Source organism: Pteropus vampyrus, unplaced genomic scaffold, assembly GCF_000151845.1.
Source record: "Pteropus vampyrus isolate Shadow unplaced genomic scaffold, Pvam_2.0 Scaffold78, whole genome shotgun sequence".
NCBI classification, from domain to species: Eukaryota; Metazoa; Chordata; class Mammalia; order Chiroptera; family Pteropodidae; genus Pteropus; species Pteropus vampyrus.
The window spans coordinates 1504164-1526681 of record NW_011888859.1 but is presented as its reverse complement, the minus strand read 5'-3'; the positions used below and the strand labels follow the sequence as shown (position 1 = coordinate 1526681).

The 22518-nt window shown below is 35.7% G+C and overlaps 1 protein-coding gene across 1 annotated transcript in view; it reads right to left on the bottom strand.

Moving 5' to 3' along the window:
• The window catches only part of ESR1 (estrogen receptor 1), a 222861-nt gene that overhangs the window by 105421 nt on the left and 94922 nt on the right, over nucleotides 1-22518 (bottom strand). The window contains exon 8 of the mRNA XM_023532162.1: nucleotides 21263-21598. Within this exon, the coding sequence (XP_023387930.1) occupies nucleotides 21263-21598 (336 nt within the window). The remainder of the gene's footprint in view (nucleotides 1-21262; nucleotides 21599-22518) is intronic.

The window sequence follows — 22518 nt, the reverse complement described above, 5'->3', positions numbered from 1 at the left end:
AGTCATATGGTAAAAATTATAGCTTAAAGTTGAAGTGGTTATGAAAATTACTTTTTTTATACATAGCAGAGCAAAAGGTGAAAGAAGTATGTTATCATAGTCCATTGTTATGCAAATTAAAATCTGGTTAATTAGGTCTCATATCATTTTGAGGGCCATAAAAACAGAAACGTGATGTGTGATGCTTACAAGTTGAGTCTAAGAAATTTTAGAATATTTTCTATAATATTTTGAGAAATGCAGCATTATTGACTCAGGTGTAGAGTCATTCAAGTAGAGATGAAAGATAACTTTCATTTGAAAGCATAGTTTTGACATTCGTCTTTTTAAAAATGGAAGTTTCTTCACTTTATTGTAAAGCTTCATGTATGAAAGCAAGCATTTAAAACTTAACAATTTACTCTGCCTATGAAAACCCTTACTAAGTAGAGGTCATTTGGGTTCATAACACTATACTCTGAACTTGCAGCAGTTTTTAAACTTGGAAACAGAAACCAAAAGGATTTAGAAGCCCTATGGCCAGGTCTTCTGCTGTGGGCCCGCTCGTGGGAACTCTTGCAGCAGAAAGCAGTAGGTGGGCAGCCTCCCTCAGAGAGAGGCCTTTCCCATGGAAAGGTGGAAAGAGCTTTAATCAGAGGGAAAAGAATATCTAAAAGTATGTTTCTCTTCTGTTTTGGGGAAGAGTCTAAAATTCAGCTTCTAAAATAGTTTCATTTTTTTTTAAGGATAACACAGTGGGTAGAGGGCAGAAAAGAATACCAGTGAAAATCGAGGTAATGACCCCTCAGAATCCCAGAATGGCTCAGAGGGATAAAGTACAGGCATGGACTATGAAGTCAGAGGAATTGATGGAAATCCTGTATAATAGGTTAATCTAACAGGCCTTCATCCTCCCCATCATGCCAGGCTTCACATCTTTATTCTTTACTTCCTATCTGCCAAATCCTCGTCAAGACCTTCGAGTGTCATTTTCTGCTGAAAGAAAAGTAAGTTTTCTTTAAAATAGTCACCCATATAGACACACGTGTCTTGAAGGAATTATGCCGTTCTCTCCACTTTTTAACAGATGTTTGAAAAGTTCTAGACGTTAAGAAAAAGTAACAATCTAATAATTGAGTCAATATATAAGATAAAGGAAAATGATTATAAAAACACTGGTCTCTCTTTTTCTCTTGATGACCTCATTCACTCCCTTGGGGACTTCATTCATTCTCTTGGGGAGTTCATTTATCATCTCTATACTGAGGACTCGTGCCATTGTACCAAATCCAGACTCACTTCCCAATCAAGACATCTCCAATTGGATTTTCTAGAAACATCTCAAACTCAACATGGACAAGCATGAACTGATTTGCCCCTCAAAAAAAAAAAACTTCTTCTATCTGCAGATTTTCCTGTATTAATTATTGACAACTCCATCTTCTGATTTTTCAGGTCAAATCCTTGTAGTCTTCTTTGATGCTGTTCTCTCTCTCACTCTACACCCAGCCCATCTGGAAGATCCTGTCAGCTCTGCCTTAAGATTTATTCAAGACGTGAGCACTGCCACACCATCACCACCCTTGTCTCTCACCTACGTTCCTGGGGTCTCCCCATACCCCTCAGAATAAAAGCCAAAATCTTAACTGTCACAGGGACTCACATGACTGCCCCTTCTCTCACCTCTCTGACCACGTCTACTCTTGACTCACTCCTGTCTCCTTCTGCTCCAGTCACACTGGCCTCCTAGACCATTCCAGAACTGCTCTTGCTTCAAGACTGCCCTTTGCCTAGAAAGCTGTTCTCTCTGCATGGATAACTCTCTCACCTCCTCCCTCTTAAGTGCTGCTCAAACGCTCTCCCCATGAGGCTTACTCTTACCTGACCCCTCAACCCCCACACCAGCCCTCCTGCTCCCAGTCTCCAGCTGTGTTCCTTTGCCCACAGTACCTGTCATCCTTCAAATATAGATAATTAACTTCTTCATCATGTTTGTTTGTGTTTGACTCCTCTACTAGAATGTGAGCACTAGGGATGAGGGAATTTATGCATCCCCAGCACTTGGCACAATGCTGGGCACATTGCTAACAGAACGAAATCAATGAATCAGTAGTTGCCATTTCCAACCATTCTGTGGGCTCATTAAGATAGTATTTCTCCACACTCTTTTAAGTGCGGAGTCTCCATCTGAGCATCAGTAAAATGAGGACTTACCCCATCCCCTCACCTAAACATGCACGTAAGTTAATGTTCTTTTAGTGAGTGTTGATTGAGAAGATATATAATAAACAAAAAATACTGGGATCAGTAATGAGTAGACTTAATTTGTATTTTATTAATCACGCAACATTCGACAAATATTTAATAAGCGCCTACTATGTTCCAGATACTGTTCTGGACACTGGAGATATAACAGTAAACAAAATAGATAAAAATGTCTGCCCTCATAGAACTAATAATCTACTAGCTCTGTGGATTTACAAACATTTGAAAACATAGTCTATAGATGTGTAAGACATATTATTCAATGTTTTGTGATCATGCAGAGTAGTGGACCACTTACATTTATGCATATATTCTAATCAGGGACAATTATCATCTCTTAGGGGCAAAACTTAGTTCTGGAAGATCAAAAAACATTATATATTACCATGATTGGTGGTCTTCCAAAGATCGAGCTATATGATGAAATTTTATTCCTTAGTATTTAATTATTCTCACCGAATTAAATTTTTCTACGTGGGGGACAACAATGAAAAAAAGTAGAGAGACATTGTGATAATGTGTCAAGCCTCCTGGGTTCATGGATCTCAGATCCACCACCCATGTTCCAAGAACTCCCCCAGCCCAGCTTGCAACCTCTGAGGGTTGCGGGTCCCTCAAAAGCTGGCCACCCACAGCACAGCACTGCCATGGCTGAAACTTCTGAGAAAAGATAAGATCAAGGTGGAGGGGAACGATAAGGAAAGAGGTTGTCATTAATTAGCCTAAGAAACATTTTTTACAAAAAGAAAAACTCATGAGAAAAATCAGCATTCGAGTTTGTTCATGGGTAGGAAAAAGAGTGTGCCGCATCAGCGATTCCTAACAATTACGAGTTTATGCTTTCACCGATGACAAAGTGATCTTTCACTAAGGTTGATTAATGGAATGATTCAAACACAGATGGAAGAAACACGCCAACTCTACACCCAAGAAGGTGAGGGTTGAAGAAGGGGCATTTCCTGCTGAACATTCCGAGATGGCCAGTTCACACATTGGAGGCTGTTTACATTTACATACTTAGAGCAGCGATTCTGGAGCCCCTGAGAGATGCCAGTTCTGGCCCCACTAACCCTACTCACTCTCCCCGCCATCTCGCTCCACTCTCCTTGCTAATGGAATTCTCTAAACACACGCAGAGGCACACGAACACTTGCAGGGAATTCGTTTTTTCCAATGGAAGCAGTAGAACTCCAAATTCATCATCTCTGAATCTCAAATAGGGGCAAAAGCAGAAGTGATATAAAAATTTCAGGTCACTGAAGCTGTTGGCTCTCAACTGGCATTGATGCTGGATTCTGCGACTCAGGGTAGTGGTGCTTTCTGAAGACAAGTATGTAACATTTTTCACCATTTGTGTTTGGACCATATTCCTTCACATAGAGAAAATTCTCCTTCAGTATAAGGATGGTCCCAGAGGTAAGTATGAGTGTGTGTAACTCGAGCTACAGCATATACTTTTAAAAATATATGATAGTACTTAATTTAAAAATAATGATAGTACTTAATTCATAGGGGTATTGTGAAGATATTTCATATAATGCTTGATAATGAACACTCACTTAATGGTAGCTTTGTTTTTTAATATGGCTTTTGTGCAAATTTTGTTTTGGGGATTCTGATTTTATGTTTTACATGATGATCTATCTAGGATATATGTTACCATTTAGAAAGTCAGAATATTCATTAAGAAGGATATCTAATTCTCAAATTATAATTTGAAGCTTACTATCATAGCAGAGACTGTTATTTGCCCACCAAATATCTATTCAAGCCATTATTATTAATAGAACTCAGATTTCATTTAAAGTACAATGTGCATAGATTAAAGACTATATTTCCCAGTGTCCCTTGCACCCAGAGTCTAAGTTCTGACCAAGGAGATATAAGAGGAAGTGCTGGGTAATACTTCTAGGAAGGCTCCTTAAAGGAAGTTGCTTCAGAAAAAGTGTGTCCCTATTGACTTCCCCCCTTCCACTTTCCTGTGGCCTGTAATGTAGCTGTGACTGCTGAAGCTCCAGTACCCACGTTGGACCAGGAGTTGACCTTGAGAGTGGAAGCCGTAGGCTAAACTAGAGAACAGAAAGTCAAAAGGAGCTTGGGTTGTTTTGACTGTAGAGCTGCTGTACTTCTGGTAAAGAAGTCCAATTTTATTTTATGTGAGAGAAAAATAAGCTTTGCCTTGTTTAAGCCACAACTTTTTTCGGGTTTGCTATTACATATAGCTGATTCTAATCCTAAAACACTTATATTTGAAATAGGATTTCTTCTACAATAGATACTACTTTTTACCCCTATATTCTTTCCTATTTCATTAAAATACTTGCAAGTATAAATACTTTACGCTTGTAGGATTAGGATAGCTTAAAGCATTTAAGTGTAGCCAAAATGTCTAGTTCCTATTAACTCAGAAAATTTGGCAAGAGATGATATAACTCAGGAATTTTTTTTTTCTTAATTGTAACAACTTGTAAAAACAAAAGCAAAAGCACAACAATCAAATCGCAATTCATTTTGATTAGTGGCAACAAGATTATTTGGGAAAAAAGACCTAAAAGCATAAAGACAAATCACATAACACAGTAAAAATACATGCTGAATGTTTAAGACATAGTTAAAAAACCACTTTCTAGACTAGCTTTCTAAAATGCCAGGTTATCTCTGATTTTATGGTATAGTAACATAATGGCCTTAAAGTTAGGCTCAAAATTAATTACGTCAACAACTTCAAACCAACAATGTATAAGCCAAAGTATAAACCAAAAAATAATAGCCAATATTTACTTATGCTTACTACAGGTCAAAGTTGTCAAAAGACAGAGGTCATGCTCTTAAATCGTAATATACAGACCTTCTTGATGATGTCTATGTCACATGGCAGGAGAGTAGGAGGAAAAGGTTTTCTTTTTTTTTTGTCAAATAACGATAAAATAGTATACCTCTCTAAAAATGTGCAAGCACTTTTTTAGCCTATTTTAAGAGTTTCACACAGGAAAGTGTTCTAGAATTGAGATTGTTTCCCTGATATTAAACTACTCTATTATTAACCTCTCTGTGCCTCTGTTTCCTTATCCACGAAATGGGGACAATAAAAGCACTCAGCTGAGTTAATCAGGTAAAATGTTAACAACAGAGTCTGACACATAGTTAGCTACAATTTGTAACATAAATTACTAAACTCAGCTCCACCTCTACTTCACGTATTTAACGGGCAAAACATAATTGCACTCACATTCCTGATGTGATAATTAGCATAGTTGGTGGAAGTTCCTTGAGGCAGGGATTTTGTGGCTTTTGTTCTCTAGTATTTTACCACATATAGGACCTAGCACACAAATCGAACTCATTAAATAGCTGTTAAATGAATGGAGCTGCTTGTACTTTTATTATAAAATACTGTAGGACCCTAGGTATAACCTGTTTCTATTTTATTATTCCACCCACTTCACTGGTTTATCAATTTATCTTCTTGCAATATGTTTCTACTCCTATCTAAAAATCTAATTTAAAATTTTAGATAAGAGACATGGCCTCTGACTTTAATATCTTCTTTATTTATTCCTTTTTTTGTCATGTCATATCTCTTTGCTTTTCATATATCTTATATGAAGTATTATACTTCCTTTTTTATTGTGGTAAGATAAACATACATAACCTAAAATTATCATTTTAACCATGTTTAAGTGTACAGTTTAGTAGCACTAAATACATTCACATGTTGTGCAACCATCTTCACTATCTATCTCCAGAATATCCCTCTTTTTTAAAAATGTGGCTTCTAGGATATATTCTTAAAGTTCCGTTTATTAAAAATAGTCAAGACAAATCAGAAACTGGTTAACTAGGCTAACGATCATCGTTTTCTAGTTTTGACAATCACTTTTACACTAAAGATTCTGTCAGACTGGTCTGCTATCTGTTAGGTAAGAAAAGAAAAGATATTTAAGATCTCTCTGACCCGATTTCATGAGATTGGGAGTCATGTGTTTTGATGCACATTCATTAGATACTATTTGATTATACATCTATAGCTTCGTAAACTTTTTAAATTTAAAACCTCTCATAACGAGTCTCAGTAGAGCCTTCCACTCACAGATCCAATATAAAGGCAGCATTGTTCTGGGTCATAGTTTGGAGAATTTCAAGATCTCCTCAAGAAAAAGCAACACATTTTTTCAGTTTATATCTCTGAATTGTGCACAGCAATACAGAAAAACCAAATCTGATTATATCTCATTCCTGCCTTATGGACACAAGAAGAAAAACACAGCCAGATACAAGTTGAATGCATGCTTTGGAAAATATCCTTCCACCGCTCGAGGCCTTGAATGAGTTTTTAAATTTCTAGCATTTATCCGCTAGTTTTCAAATATGCATTTCAGATTCCCTAAGCAAATTTAGGAAAACATCTTGACCAGGTAAAAAGGACCAAATGTTATTATGCGACATGCTATTCTGTGAAGAAACACTTTTAACACCCTCCAGAGAATAAAACTGCCCATGATTTCATTAGATTACACGTTTATGAATTGGTCGCATAATAAACGTATGCTATACAAAGAAACTTTAACTCCCTCTAGAGAAGGGCACTGCTACCATGTTATTAAATTTCATCTTTATTTAGCAACCACACTTCTAAGTTTTCATGTTATTATGTTAGGGGTTCTGCCATGTACGACTAAGTGATAAATCCTAGACCAAAAAGACAAGTCCATTTGTTTTTTAAACAATATCATGGTAAATTTGACTCAGTATTTTTTAAACAGAACTTAGATTTGACACATACGCAATTTGCTAACAAGGGGGAAAGTGTTTAAGGAAGTACCCAAAGTTGAGCAAACTGTGCAGAAGAGTTTAGTAACCAAGGCAACAATGAAAAATCTAAGATTCCCTGGAACTAGGGGTTCCCACCAGGATAGTTAATTCTGTCACTTACCCTTTTGAAGAAGAAGAACTGAAACTGAGCAGCTTGCAATGACTCGGGTGAGTTTAAAAATTAAACACAAATAACCCTAAAGTTGTGTGCACCTTACTGTTAATGTTAAAATACCACGAGCAATGAAAGGACATTACTACTCACTGACTTTTCTAATTCTCCATCCCCTGTGCAACTGCAGGGGTGTAGAGTGGGCGCGTATTTATCTAAAGACTATTATCTTTTCAGCTATGAATCATTTTAAGAGAACAGTCACACTGCCTTCTCTGGGAAATAAAGCATTTGATTTAGAGAAAAGGAAGACATATCTATGTTATATCAACTCTAATACTAATATTTTCCAATCTGCTTTAACCACTTGCTGGAGGCAGTGGATTTATTTTCATCCTAGCAAGAAAAATTATTAATGCGAGTGTTTGAGAGGTAGGGAGTAGGGTGGGGGGAGAGAAATAATAATTGTACAAAAATAAAGAGTTTAGACTGTAACCTAATATAAAGATTACAGTGTAGACCTATTGATTAGAGCTCTCTGGTTCCTGTGAAAGTAATAACAGAGTGGCTGTATAAAACAAATTTCAAATCTATTTACGGAGCTTTCTTTAGAAATCATTGGTTACATAGAGAATTGTATGGGAAATAGGGGAATTATTTTAATTCTGCTCACTACTGAGAATGCTTTCAAGGTTTTCATTGTTTTTTATGGCTCTATTTACTTAGATCTTATTAGGGCCAATACTGATTTTTCTCTCCCTTGTGCAGTTCCCTGATCTTCAACCCCCTAAAGAAAACAACGTCTTACATCACAAAGGTAAAAGCCTCTGTTGGATAGCAGGAAGTTGAAACTTCAGCCTGGCCACGTTCATGCTTACGGCACACAGACTCTAAGCCCACATTGGGTCTAAATATACCTCCATTAGGGGAAAATGGATTCCAGGGATCTAGGCACAGAATTGATTAAGCCAAAAGATCAAGTGCAGTCACCCCAGAAAGTCAGCCACATGTACCTTGGAAAAGCCATGCGTTTTCAGGGTCATTCACAGAGGGCAGCTAACTACAGCCAGCCCAAAAGGTCTCATGCTAAGAAGTCTCGATTTGTGAAGACTCAGATTTCAATAAAAAAGGAGAACATTTGTTTGGTCAAAAAAAAGGAAAAATGCTCATTTCACATGAATAATTGTAGTAGGTTTTATTTAAATAAAAGACACCCTTACTGCAATTAAGTATAATTTATTTAATATAAATTTATCTTGCATATATACAACTTTTAAAAAATAAGCTTGTGAGTTAAATCAAACTCAGATTATAGAAATATTTCACCCTTGACAAAGTTCTCTGGACAAAAATAGATACCCAGCCAACAAAAACTATTTGTCTTTCTATTTAAAAGGAGAAATCGAGAAATGGTGACATGGTTGAGTGGCCTAAATCCTAGATTAAAAGAAGAAATCCAACTATAGTATAAATAACTCATCCAGCAACATATCTACCATTAGTAAAATAAGAATATAGCTTAAGAGCTATTACTGTGTTTCAGAGTCTACTTATTTAGTTCAGCAGTACACATCTGACAAGACACTCTTGACCAAGGACTAGTTATCCTGTGAGGATAAACTCAACTCAAGATTATAGCAGGTAAGTAGTTTGAAATTTCAGAAAAGAAGAAATTAAGGTGTCCCTTTAGGGGGGAAAAAAGGAACATAGAGCTGAAATGAAGAGAGGAAGATGTAAGCAAAAGAAAAATGAAATGAATGCACTGTGTGAAGGGGAGGATGGTGAGGGAAGAGGTGGGGCAAGGAGATCATGCTGGAAAGGAGAAATGAAATAGGATAGGAGGAGGAGCAAGTTGGTGAACAGCTTTCCTACAAAGGTCCTTCCCAAGGGTCTGTCAGAAAAAGGTGAAGGTGCCCTGCAGCATAGTATAAGTCTACGTCTTAGGCTTCAAGGGACGCTGTCACTCATCGTTAAAGCCATTACTAAATTAGATGATAAAGTTCACTGCCAAATTTTTCATTGAATAGTTGTCATCCTTACAATTCATATCCACCAGAATCTGTGGATGTGATCTTATTTGAAAATAGGATCTTTACAGATGTAATCGAGTAAGATAAGGTCATACTGGACGAGGTAGACCCTACATCCAATATGATTAGTGTCCTTCAAAGGAGAGAAACTGAATATTTGGGCGTTGAGACTTACAGAAAGACATCTGGAAATAATGAACCTAAAAGTGAACAGCCGAAGCTCCAAGTGGACTAACTTTTCAAGTTAGTTAAAAGCAGAAAGAGCATTCACAGCTGAGTCTCGAAGTGTTTGGTGGACACCTACAACCGATGGAAAAACAAAAACAAAAGGAAGGCCTCATACACCCTTTTCCTTTCCTGGGAATAATTTTTCTGTCCCATTAATATTGAATGGTAATTCATCTGATTACCTCTTCTCACCAGTAGTCTTTTCTAAGTGTAACGAATCTCATGAACTTTTGCTTCATATCTCTAGGATGAATGAAATGTCATAAACTGATTATACATGGTCCGGACTAATCATACTATATATTCATTAACACAGATTAGGCAAAATGCGTAGCTTGTGAATAAATCACTAATCTTCTTTTTTTTATTTTTTATTTCAGAATTGGGGAAAATAACCAAATATGCAAATCAACAGGTCATATCTATCGTTCTACTTTAAAGCTCTTAATAAGTAGTAAACTTGGAAGGTCAACTATAAAAGAAGTCTTAAAAATACTTCTTTAAGATGCTGCTCAAAGAAAAGAATTGAAACAACTGTGTAGCCATCTGTACAAAAACAAATTGGAACCACACCTCCTACTGTACACCAGGATGAATTCAAATGGATCAAAGATACAAATGTAAAAAGGGAAACTATTAAAACACCAGATGAAAACATTTTTCTGTGCGTTGTTTTTTTTTTTTTTACAAGGTATTTGCCAGGTAGATGTGTGAAACTATTGAAGTGCTAAATCAACTTCAAAGCCAGAAGTTCAGTGAACCACTTGGGTGAGCAAAGGAGAGAATATACAGGAGTAAATGATGAGCCAAGCCTTCACTAGGTGAGTCAAATTTTCTTCTTTAAATCAGAAGCTCCTTATTTCTTTTGCCTCAAAAATACACACACTTTTATTTTTAACACAATTTGTGTTAGTTTCCTAGAGCTGTCATACAAAGTACAAAAACAAAAAACAAAAAACAAAAAACAAAAAACAAAACCAAAAAACCCTAAGTACTTAAAACAACAGAAGTTTATTCTCTCATAGTTCTGGAGGTTATAAGTCTGAAGTCAAGGTGTCAGTAGGGCCATCTCTCTCTGAAGATTCTATTGGAGGCTCCTTCCTTGCCTCTTCTAGGCATTCCTTGGCTTAGAGATGCAGCACTCCAAACACATGATCATCTCCCTATACATCTTCACATCGTCTTCCCTTTGTGTGTGTCTATCTTTGTGTCCAAATTTCCCCTTTATATAAGGATTAGGGCCCACCCTAATGATCCCATTTGAACTTGATTACCTCTATAAAGACCCTATGTCCAAATAAGATCATATTCTGAGGTACTGAGGGTTAGGATTTCAACATACCTTTTGGGAGGTACATAATTCATCCCACATCAACACAGTTCAGTAGTAATATATCTATTTAGCATACACACAGTTACAAAAAAAAAAAAAAAATGACATTCTCCATGTCGAATTCCCCTGGAAATTAGCAAACCCACGGGCCAACACACCCCATAGGGTGGACACCCAGCACCACACACTGTCTACTGCACTCAGGATAAACATGCAGATTCTGGGGCCTTAACCCAGACTCACTGAGACAGAACCCTGAGATGGAGAGGGAAAAGAAGCCCAGATGGGGCATTTTTCTCGAATGTTCTCAAGATGAGAAAAGTATTTTAAAGGCTTAATAGCACACAGACCAATAAGCATCTACGGGACTTCCAAGTTTCATGTGAAAGAAAAATCAAGCAAGTAGCTACTTTCCTTGGGTTTCAACCAGAGCTTCCACAGGAGCAGTGAGAAGCCAGGAAGGGCCGATGTGGAAATGGAGCACTCCACAAAGCTCTGCATCGCCAGACTAGAGGGGCTGCCACCATTGATGGTAGGGTAATTCTAACCCAGCCCCAAGGCTCTTATTATAGCATGGCTGCAAAATCTAAACTGCAAATCTGACCCTTATACATTTGCATCTGTCATCTCTCCTGGATGCCACCCATACTTCCAGGTCACATTTTCTTTAATCGTCCTGTCATGCTGACACAAATTGGAACACCACAATAGCCTGAGAGTAGGGTTTGCTGGTCTGATTACAGATTGGGGATCAGAGTACTGGGTAGGCCTGCCAAATCCCTGAAATCTGCAGGAATCTCTCAGAATAGAATGTGTTCCTTGAAGATGCTTCCAATTTCCAGATTGAGGTATTGTGCCCTCTCCCTGCCCCCTGTTCCTACCCATTTTCAGTTTTAAATTATATTCCCTACGTGTACCTAACTTCCTATAAGCCGGCTGGAGCCCGTTAAAGTCCTCAGAGCTCAAGCTCTATACGGGCCTCTGGATACTGCTCTGCCTCTTACAAAAGAAAGGTAGGAAGCGAGCCTCATTAGGGCAACTGCTAGAGAGATGTCAGAACATCAGATAGATTCTGAAGAGAGGTAACTAAAAAGAGCAACACTACAGCCATGAAGATCACTTCTACTTTATGGAAAAATTGAGTTCTAACAGGGCTCGGAGATTTCTTAAAATCAGGCATTTCCAAGGTACCTTTCATCCATTCATTTATTCATTCAACAAGCATTTCCTAGCTCAGTTCATTGTTAATTTGAATGATGAGAATGAGTATTAGAGTCAGGAAGCTGATTACTGGATTCCTTGGAGAAATGGGGCTGGAAGAAGCCTTGAGCTCTACAATGGCTAAGACAACCATGCGTCCTCAAAGAAAACACAAGAAGCTTCTGAGGAACCCAAATTTGGGCCTAGTAGGAGGCATATCCAGAAAAAGTAGATCTTCTCCTCCTGGAGCCAAAACTGAACAAGGAGGAAACCCCAAGTAAAATGGTGGGGAGTCAGTGCTCAGAAGGAAGGGGACTCTTCCAGTGTTGAGCCGAGAAGGATTTAGAAGGAAAGAGGAAGAAGGAGCATCATCTAGTTCATCACAAAAAGAATGAGAAAGTGGTTAAAGTAGCATGTGTCTGATAACATTGAGCTCAACTGTTATTTTTTTCTTTCTTCTTCCTGGGACAGCAGCCTCAGCACATCCTCCCAGATCTATGCCCAGTGGCCAATGAGGCTACCAGTTTTCTAATTATCATTTTTTAAAAGGCAATAAAGAGCCCACAGCTAGATATTTATCCAAATATTCATTTAAATATATAGAACTAGAACATAAACTTGAAGTATGAAATTGATCTTGAGGTATATTAAAATTATAGTGAATTTTAGAAAAGGTATAATCTTTAATAAATCAAAGTAACAGTTTTATGACACAATTCAAACTTCCGGAACAAAAACTCAAATGTACTTTGTTAACAATGAAACTAAGAATCAGTCAATAATGAAATTGAGGGTGATGCAAAAATTTTAAATATAACAGCTTTTGCAATCATATATTCTTCCTTTTTTAACCTTCAGCTAAAGGGTATTGTATTTGTTGATGAGTTTCACCATGTATAGTTCAAAAGTAAATTAAGATTTAATAAGCTAACGCTTTTAAAACTAAATCTCCATTCATAGATAGATTATGTAAAGTGCTTTTTAAATATTAACAAATTTCAGAGCAAGCAATAAAGAGGTAATCTTTCTCTATAGCTAGATATCAAAAAGCAACTAGGTAACATATGTTTTAAAAAAGTATCTCTTGTCAGAGATAGGTAGGTAAGTTTTATCATATTTGCTGTTGTTTTAAAATTGTAAAAGGGAAAAGTTAATGCCTTGATATGATCTTTAGCTAGCTCAAATATAAGTACTTTACAATTAGAACTTGACTATCACACTTGCATGATATATTTTATCATAATGCTCTCCACATCTTGATTCTGAGTAGAGATACAGCAAATCAAAAAAATATGACCCGTTGAGAGAAAGGAAAATTCAACTTATAATTGCCAACATTTGAAAATTCTGATATTCTGTTAGTTTAAAAAAAAATACTTTTAAAACTACTAAAATAGTCCAATTTGCTGATTATTTTTATTAAAACTCATCATGCAAAATTATGTCAACTAGGGGTTCCAGTCCCAGATGGAGACATAGGAAACTCATGAATTCACATCCTCCCACATGCATACCAAATCTACAGTACTCATAGCGAAATTCCCTTTTAAAAATTTAAAAAAAAAAAAAAACCAGCTAAGCAATTCCTACACATTGGGAAAATTAGAAAATAGCTATGTTAAAATATGTAGGAAATACTGAGACACACTCTTGCCATAAATACCACCTCTGGTGGAAAAAAAAACTCACAATTCTCAGCTTCTCTCTAAAAAGTGAAGGTTTCGGATTCAACATCTAGCACTCCAACTTTTAAGACTTGTGCCTGAAGAACAGGCCCCTACAGCACCTACCTCTAAAAGCCAATGGGGCTTATATTCATGAGACCCGCAAGACTATAGAAAATGAAGAAACTGTCACCAGGCTTGCAAGGACTCACTGCAGCTATCCTCCCAGGGCTCAGCACAGACGGAACAGACAGAAATGCTACCATCTCCCAGTCTTTCCCTGAAAGAGATCTATTCACATACTTTAAAAGCTGCTACCTGAGGATCAGGCTTCTAATTTAGCACCATCTAGGGCCTAACTGACATCCTCACCAGAGACTGGGGAAGCCAGCAGGCACCATCTCTGCATTCTCCCTGTACCCTACTTTAAAGCACCAATATCTCTGTAGAAGGAGCTGGTAGACACAGCTGGTACCCAGGCTTCTGCAGTTTCCTCTCAGATGATGCATCCATTGATTGTCAATCTTGATGGTCAATGGGCCTTGCATTTGCCAGTCCCACAGGACTGTAGTGAACAGTGAAACAGTTCTTAACCAGCTATCTCCTCAGGGCTCAGTGCAGAGGGAACAGACAGAAATATTTATCTCCTAGTCATTCCCTGCAAGAGATCTATTTACATTCTTTAAAAGATGCTACCTGACAGTGTGGCTTCCAATCAGCTTGCATTTAGGTGCTGACTGAGATCCTCACCTTTGGGATACTGACAGGTCTTTGCACACCCTCCACTTCTGGGAACCACTAAAAACAAAGAAGGCAGCTTGAACAATGACAAAGGTTTAAGAGACAACTAAGAGCTAGGCTCAAGCTGAATGATTAGGTTTATTTTTTAAATGAGACCACTACTTTAAGACTAGAAGACGTAGCTGCTTGATCTAATGTGCAGAAATCAACACAGAGAGCCAAGGAACATTAAGAAACAAATTAATATGTTCCAAACAAAAGAACAAAATAAAACTTCAAAAACAGACCTTAACAAAACAGAGACAAGTGATTTATGTGATAAAGAGCTCAAAAGTATTCATAACAATGCTTACTGAGGTCAAGAGAACAATACATGAACAAAGTGAGAATTTCAATAAAGAGCTATTAAGAATGTGCCAAACAGAAATCATAGAGCTGAAGATTACAATAATTAAACTGAAAAATTCAATAGAGGTGTTCAATATCAAACTATGTCAAGTACAAAAAAATGATCAGTGAACTTGAAGACAGGGTAGTGGAATTCATCCAAATAAGAGGAGCAAAAATGAAAAGTGAAAAATAATAAATGAAGAAGAATGAAGATAGCTTAAGAGACTTGTGGGACACCATCAAACAGACAAATATTTGTATTAAAGTGTCCCAGAAGAAGGGAGAAAGAAAGAACCAAAAAGCTTATTTAAAGAAAAATGGGTAAAAACTTCCTTGACCTAAGGAAAAAAAAACAGACATGCAGATCCAGGGGGCCCAAAGAGTTCAAAATAAAATAAACCTGAAGAGCCCATACTGATACCCATTATAATTAAAAAGTTAAAGTCGAAGAAAGCATCTTAAATGCATCAAGAGAAACTTGTTGTATACAGAATATTACCAGCAGATTTTTCATCAGAAAATGTAGGCCAGAAGGGAGTGAGATAATATATTCAAAGCGCTGAAAAAGAAGTCTGCCAACCAAGGAATACTCTACCTGGCAAAGTTGTCCTTCAGAATTAAATGAGAAATAAAGAGTTTTCCAAACAAACAAAAGCTGAAGGAATTTATCACCACTAGACCAGACTTACAAAAAAATGTTAAAGAGAAAAGCCAAAATGAAAAGAGGCTAATTAGTAACAGGAAAATAGAGAAATATAAAACTCACTGGTAAAGTCAAATATATAATTAAATTCAAAATACTCTAGTGTTGTAATGGTGGTGGGGAAATCAGAATATGTTAAAAGACAAAAGTATTAAAAATAACTCGAACTATAATAACTTCTTAATTAATACTGAATATAAAAAGATGTAAATTGTGACAACAAATACACAAAACGTGGAGGTGGGAGAGACTGATATGTGTTCAAAGTTAAGTTATTATCAGCTTAAAATAGGCTGTTTTAAATATGCTGTATATAAGCCTATGGTAATCACCAAGCAAAAGCCTATGATTGATACACAAAGAGGAAGGGAAAGAAATCAAAGCATACCACTACAGGAAATCATCAAGTCACAAAGACAGTAAGAGAGGGAGAAAAGAACAAAGGAATTACAAAACAATCAGAAAATAATTCATAAAAATGGCAATAGTAAGTCCACGCCCATCAATAATTACTTTAAATGAAAATGGACTAAATTCTCCAATCAAAAAAATATAGGGTGGCTGAACTGATAAAAATATAAAACCCAACTATATGCTCACTACAATAGATTAACTTCAGCGTTAAGGACAGATGTAGCCTGAAAGTAGAGGGATAAAAAAGATATTTGATGCAAATGGGAACCTCCCTCTGCAAAAAAAAAAAAAAAAAAAAAGGTGGAGTATTTACACTTATATCAGACAAAATAGATTTTAAATCAAAGATTGTAATAAGAGACAAAAAAGGTTATTTTATAATGATGAATGGGTCAATTCATCAAGTGACTATAACAATTGTAAATATGCACTCAACATAGGAGCACATAAATATATAAAACAAATATTAACAGATCTGAAAGGAAAAACAGAGAGCAATACAATATCAGGGACTTTAGTATCACATTTCCAACAATAGGTAGATCATCCAGGCAGAAAATCAATGAAGAAACATTGGACACAAACTACACCTTTGAGCAGATGGACTTAACAGACATATACATAACATTCCATCCAACAGTAGCAGAATGTTCAGTCTTCTTAATCACACAGAGAACACTGTCCATCATATGTTAGACCACAAAATAACTTTTAAAATTTTAAGAATATTAAGATCATATCAAGCATCTTTTTCTACCAAAAGGGTATGAAACTAGAAATCAATTATAAGAGCTGAAAATTTTACAAATGTGTGGGGATTAAACATGTTTCTGAACAACCAATGGGTCGAAAACAATCAAGAGAGGAGTAAAAAAAATATCTTGAGACAAATGAAAATGGAAACAACATCATCTCAAAATTTATGAGATGCAGCAAAAGAATTACAAGAGGGAAATTTATAGTGATATAAACACCTACATCAATAAAAAACAAAAAGAGCTCAAATAAATAACCTAACTTTATACTCTAAAGAACTATGAAGCCAAAGTTAGTAGAAGGAAGAAAATAACAAAGAACAGAGTGGAAATAAATGAAAAAAGATTGAAGACAGAAATAAATAAAATTATAAATTTATTTTTTTCGTAGGTATTACTACTGATGCCACACAAATACAAAAAAAAAATCATAAGGAATTACTATGAACAATGATAAGCCAAAGAACTGTACAATCTAGAAGATATGAAAAAATTTCTAGAAACATACAAACTAAGACTGAATCAATAAGCAATAAAAAATCTGAACAGACCAATTACTACCAAAAAGATTAAATCAGTATTCAAAAACCTCCCAGAAAAGTCCAAGATCAGATGGCTTTACTGGCAAATTCTACCAAACACTCAAAGAAAAATTAATATGAATCCTCAAACTCTTCCAGAACACAGAAGAGGAATAAACACTCCTGAAGCCATTTTATGAAGCCAGCATTACCCTGATACCAAAAATTTGTATGGAACCACAAAAAGACACCAGATAGCCAAAGAAATCTTAAGAAGCATAAAGCTAGATGCATCAGACTTCCTGATTTCAAAGTATATTACAAATTTAAAGTAATTAAAACAATATGGTATTGAAATAAAAGCACACATATAGGTCAATGGAACAGAATAGAGAACCCAGAAATAAATCCATGCAATTAACCTATGACAAAGGAGCCAAGAATATGCAAAAAGGAAAGGATAGTCTCTTTAATAAATAATGTTGGGGAAAGTAGACAACCACAAACAAAAGAATAAAACTGGATCCGTATCTTGCATCGTACACTAAAATCAGCTCAAAATGGATTGACTTGAATGTAAGACCCGAAACCATAAAATGCCTAGAAGAAAACATAGCAGTTAAGCTCCTTGACATTGGTCTTGGCAATAATTGTTTGCATTTGACACCAATAGCAAAAGCAACAAAAGCAAAAATAAACAAGTGGGACTACATCACACTAAAAAAGCTTCTGCACAGCAAAGGAAACTATCAACAAAATGTAAGGCAGCCTACAGAATGGGAGGAAATATTTTCAAATCACATATTTGATAAGGGATTAGTATAAAAATATAAAGACCTCATATAGCTCAATAGCAAAAAAAAAAAAAATCTGATTAAAAAATAGTCAAAGACACTGAATAGATATTTTTCCAAAGAAGATATACAAATGGTCAACAGGTACCTGAAAAGGGGCTCAACATCACTAATCATACAGATTAAATACAGATTAAAAACACAGTGAGATATCACTTTACACCTATTAGAATGGCTATTAATAAAAAGACAAGAAATAGTATTGGTGAGGATGTAGAGAAAAGTACAGTGGTTGTAGTAATGTAAACTGATGTAGCCACTATGGAAAACAGTATAGAGATTCCTCAGATATTAAAACTTGAACTACCATATGATCCAGAAATCCCACTTCTGGATATACATGCAAAGGAAATGAAAACAGGATATTGAAGAGATATCTGTACTCCCATGTTCATTTCATTACTCACAATATCCAAAATATGAAAGCAAGCTTAGTGTTCATCAATGAATAAATGGATAAGGAAAATGTGGTACATATACATACAATGGAATATTATTCAGCCATAAGAAAGCTGTCCTGCCATTTGCAACAACATGGAAAAGATTTGAAGGCATTTTATGCAAAGTGAAATAAGACAAACAGAGAAAGAAAAATATTGCATGGTATCACTTACATGTGAAATTTTTTTAAAAGTCCAACTCACAGAAGCAAAGAATAGAAAAGTGGTTGCCAGGGATTCAGGGATGGGCCAATAGAGAGAGGGTGGTAAAAGAATACAAACTTTCAGTTATGAGATGAAAACAGCTGAGGATCTAATGCAAAACATGGTGACTGTAGTTGCTAATACTGTATTGTATAATTAAAATTAGCTAAGAGGGTAGAACTTAACTGTTCTCACACACACAGAAAAAGAAACATGTGAGGTGACAAATGTGTTAATTAACTAGATGGGGAAATCCTTTTAGTGTTTATTTATATCGAATCACCATGATGTACACCTTAAATATCTTACAATTATATCACTTATACCTCAATTTAAAAAAACGAAGTTAATTCATAATTTCTGTTATATTGATAGCCATTCTGAAGATTATCCAAATGTCCCATGTTGGTTCTGTATCATTTCGCAATTTCAGATTCTTCTAGAATTGATTTTCTTGCTACTCTTTTTATTAACGATGTTTTATATTCCCTCTTTTTAAAATTACTATTATTATTCTCAAACTATTACCACATAAAAGTCTATATTTGATTGTCATTGTGGACTATTTTTTAAATGACAGATGGTATCTGGATATATAAAAACTTTTCAAAATGTGACTTTTTCAATTTTTCTGAAGAGCTTGACAATCATTTCAAAGTTTTTGCAGAAGATTTTTTTCTGCCCTCATTTTTCATCTTTTTTAAATCAATGACTATTTTTATTCTGCTTGGTCAGACAAATAGGGTTTTGATTTGCACTGTATTCTAATAGTACACACACACACACACACACACAATTTCTTTTTAGCTTTTATAATTTTTTAAACCATCAAAAACAAGATATAGTTTGGCCCAAGGATTTTGAAATTATTCAGTTTTTTTAAACTAACATAATCAAATTATAGCACTCTATAATTTTGCTACATATCACATTATTATAAAAACATTTAGTTCTAGGTTTAACAATGGGATGGCTAAGCATGAACATAAATTTTCCTTCCCTTTATTTCTCTATTTTATTCTTAGATTCAGAAGATTATTGCCATGAATTCTTCATCCACTGATAATGGATCTGAATTTAATTCTGGTTGTTCCAAACGCCCTTCAAATTTTTATAATTAAAATGTCATGATGGGAATCAACTGATAAGTATGAAAAATATATACTTGAGTCCAGCAATGCTCTGAAACTAATATTACTAAGACTTCACATATTTCAGGGAAAATATATGCTTATAACACAATAAAACTTAATAGCAACCAAAAGTTGGCTCCCAGGGATATGTCCATTATTATTATTTTTTAATTTTTCTCTTCTCTCAAAGTAATAAAAGAGGCAATAACAAATATAAAAATTAAATCTATAACCACATTATATTTAGATTCCAGTATTTGCTTATCATGGATCTGCTTCACATAAGAATGCTAAGGTAGGGAGGTAGGTGCTCAATAAAACTCTTAATTCCAAAGATGGCTGGCAGTTTTTATTTGTCATTAGGACTGACCCTGTCAACCTAAATATGCTTGCTAATCCCCATGCTTCCGTATAACCCAGTCTCCACCACCTACATGGATGCTCTTTACCAAGTCTGGATGACAACATCACTGGCACCTTAATCAAAAGACCACATGTTTATATGTTAATGTACGCAAATATATAAAACACTCTCTAAGGCCATAGATATGTTCACTTGGCCTATAACAGATCAGTGAACTCTGAACTGCAAGTGCAACACTCTATATTCATTTAGTTTAATAGAAAGCATCCCATCCATCAGAGGTAAAGAGTGATTTTATCTACTAAAAGAAACCAAATGAGACAATCTGTCTAAATCCATTATTCATTTGATCTATAAGCTCAGGAAAAAGACTTAACTTCCTCTTGCCTTGATTCATCTACATTAGCTCCTGTATGGTTATGAAGGAGGTCATTTTCTAGTCTTGTTTCCATAATAAGAGTTCTCTCTAAACAATAAGAACAACTGTCAAGTTTTACAAGAACACTAGTTCTGAGAGACTCAACTGAAGGACCAAGTGTCACTTCTGCCACTGTATCTTCCTACAAGCTCCCTTTAGGATTAGAATGAAAATCCAATTAATTTTTCTATTGTATTACCTTTCCCCTGAAATATCAAGACTAGACAGTTGAGTAAATAATTGGTATTCAGTAAAGAAACCTACTATCATCTCTTTAGTCCACAAAGATTTTAAAAGACCTTTAATCTAAAATTGTTCATTAATCATTGAGATATTTTGAACAAATTCCTCAATATTAAAAATATGCAGATCGAGGATCATTTAATTTAAAAAATTTTAAACAATGTGAACATATATTAGCTGCATTTATTATGTGGTGTTTACCTCGGATTTTTGGCTGAATAAGATGGTTAATAATGTCAGGTTAAAGACTTTAATCTTCTAGATTAAGATTTTAAAACATTATTTCTTAATTTCCAGGAGATTACAGTGTACCATACTAAAAATTAACAAATTCTGATATAACTTCGAAACCAATTAGATAACAAGCTACTGTTTCCCACTCTTTTTCCTATGACTTCACAACCAGTTCATGAGTAGTTACTGACTCTTAAAAATAAAAGTTGAGCTTAGTGCTCTTACCTGGTACCCTCTTTGCCCAGTTGATCATGTGAACCAGCTCCCTGTCTGCGAGGTTGGTTAGCAAGCCCATCATCGAAGCCTCACTGAAGGGTCTGGTAGGATCATACTCAGAATAGATTAGGGGGGGCTCAGCCTCCAACAAGGCACTGACCATCTGATCTGCTGTCAGGGATAAGGCAGGGCTGCTCTTCTTAGGGTGCTTAATCAAGAGAGGGTTTGACCACATGCTGGCAGCTCTCATGTCTCCAGAGGACCCCGCTTCATTTCTGTTCTCCCCATCATCTCTTTGGCGCTTGGGTTTCAATATTCTCCCTCCTCTTCGGTCTTTCCGTATCCCTGAGAACAGAGAAAAGAAAAGTTTATTCTTTTTCTCATGTACACTTGTATACTAAAACTATCTTCAATGCTAATAACCCTTTATTCTATTTAAAGAAATACTTTAGGGCACAGGTGCACTGGTGAGTGTTTGACAACCAGCTGTCCAAGACATTTGTTTTTTAAAAAGGCTTTGATTTGTAGCAGTCACCAATTTCCATGGTGTAAACACTCCTACCACGGCAAATTTTAAGCTACTTGTCTGACATTAAGCAGCTTACAAAAATCCTGAAAATTGAATAGGCTTTTGTGAACCAGTACAAGTTGGCTCTGAAGGTGTGTGTGTGTGTGTGTGTATCTGTGTGTGCATGTGTCTGTGTGTCTGTGTGTATCTGTGTGTATGTATGTTTGTGTGTGTATAAAAGATGCTATAAAAAGAACAGAATTATAATAGTTATTCTTGAAATATAGCTTAGCATTGAACACTGCTTCTGCTGTGAATATTCTTTAAATAATAAACTAAAAAACAATTTTTGAAAGCATTTCGTAAACATCCTTATCATTCAAGTAGACCTCTTAATGAAAGACACTAAAAAAGGAATGACATCTGAAATGTTTCTGGCAGCCTCTGGACCCCAGAGGTGCTTGCTAGGTCTTCGGAGCTGCTAAGCTACACTTCATCACCTTAAGAACTGACCCAAGACCCTCAAGTAGGAATCCTTTTCTACTTGTAAGTAGTAACTGTCGCATTACCAGTGACATACCAGTGTCATTACCAGTGATCATATTGCACAAATACTTTATAGTAGCTCAAAAAAATCAAACTAGAATAAAGTAGAAAAAGTGAAAAATGACCCAACTTCTACTTCTATTTCAACCTAGGTTAAATGAGAATTGTTTATCAGAACCAATGACTATAGGCTGTGTCGCTATGGAACATA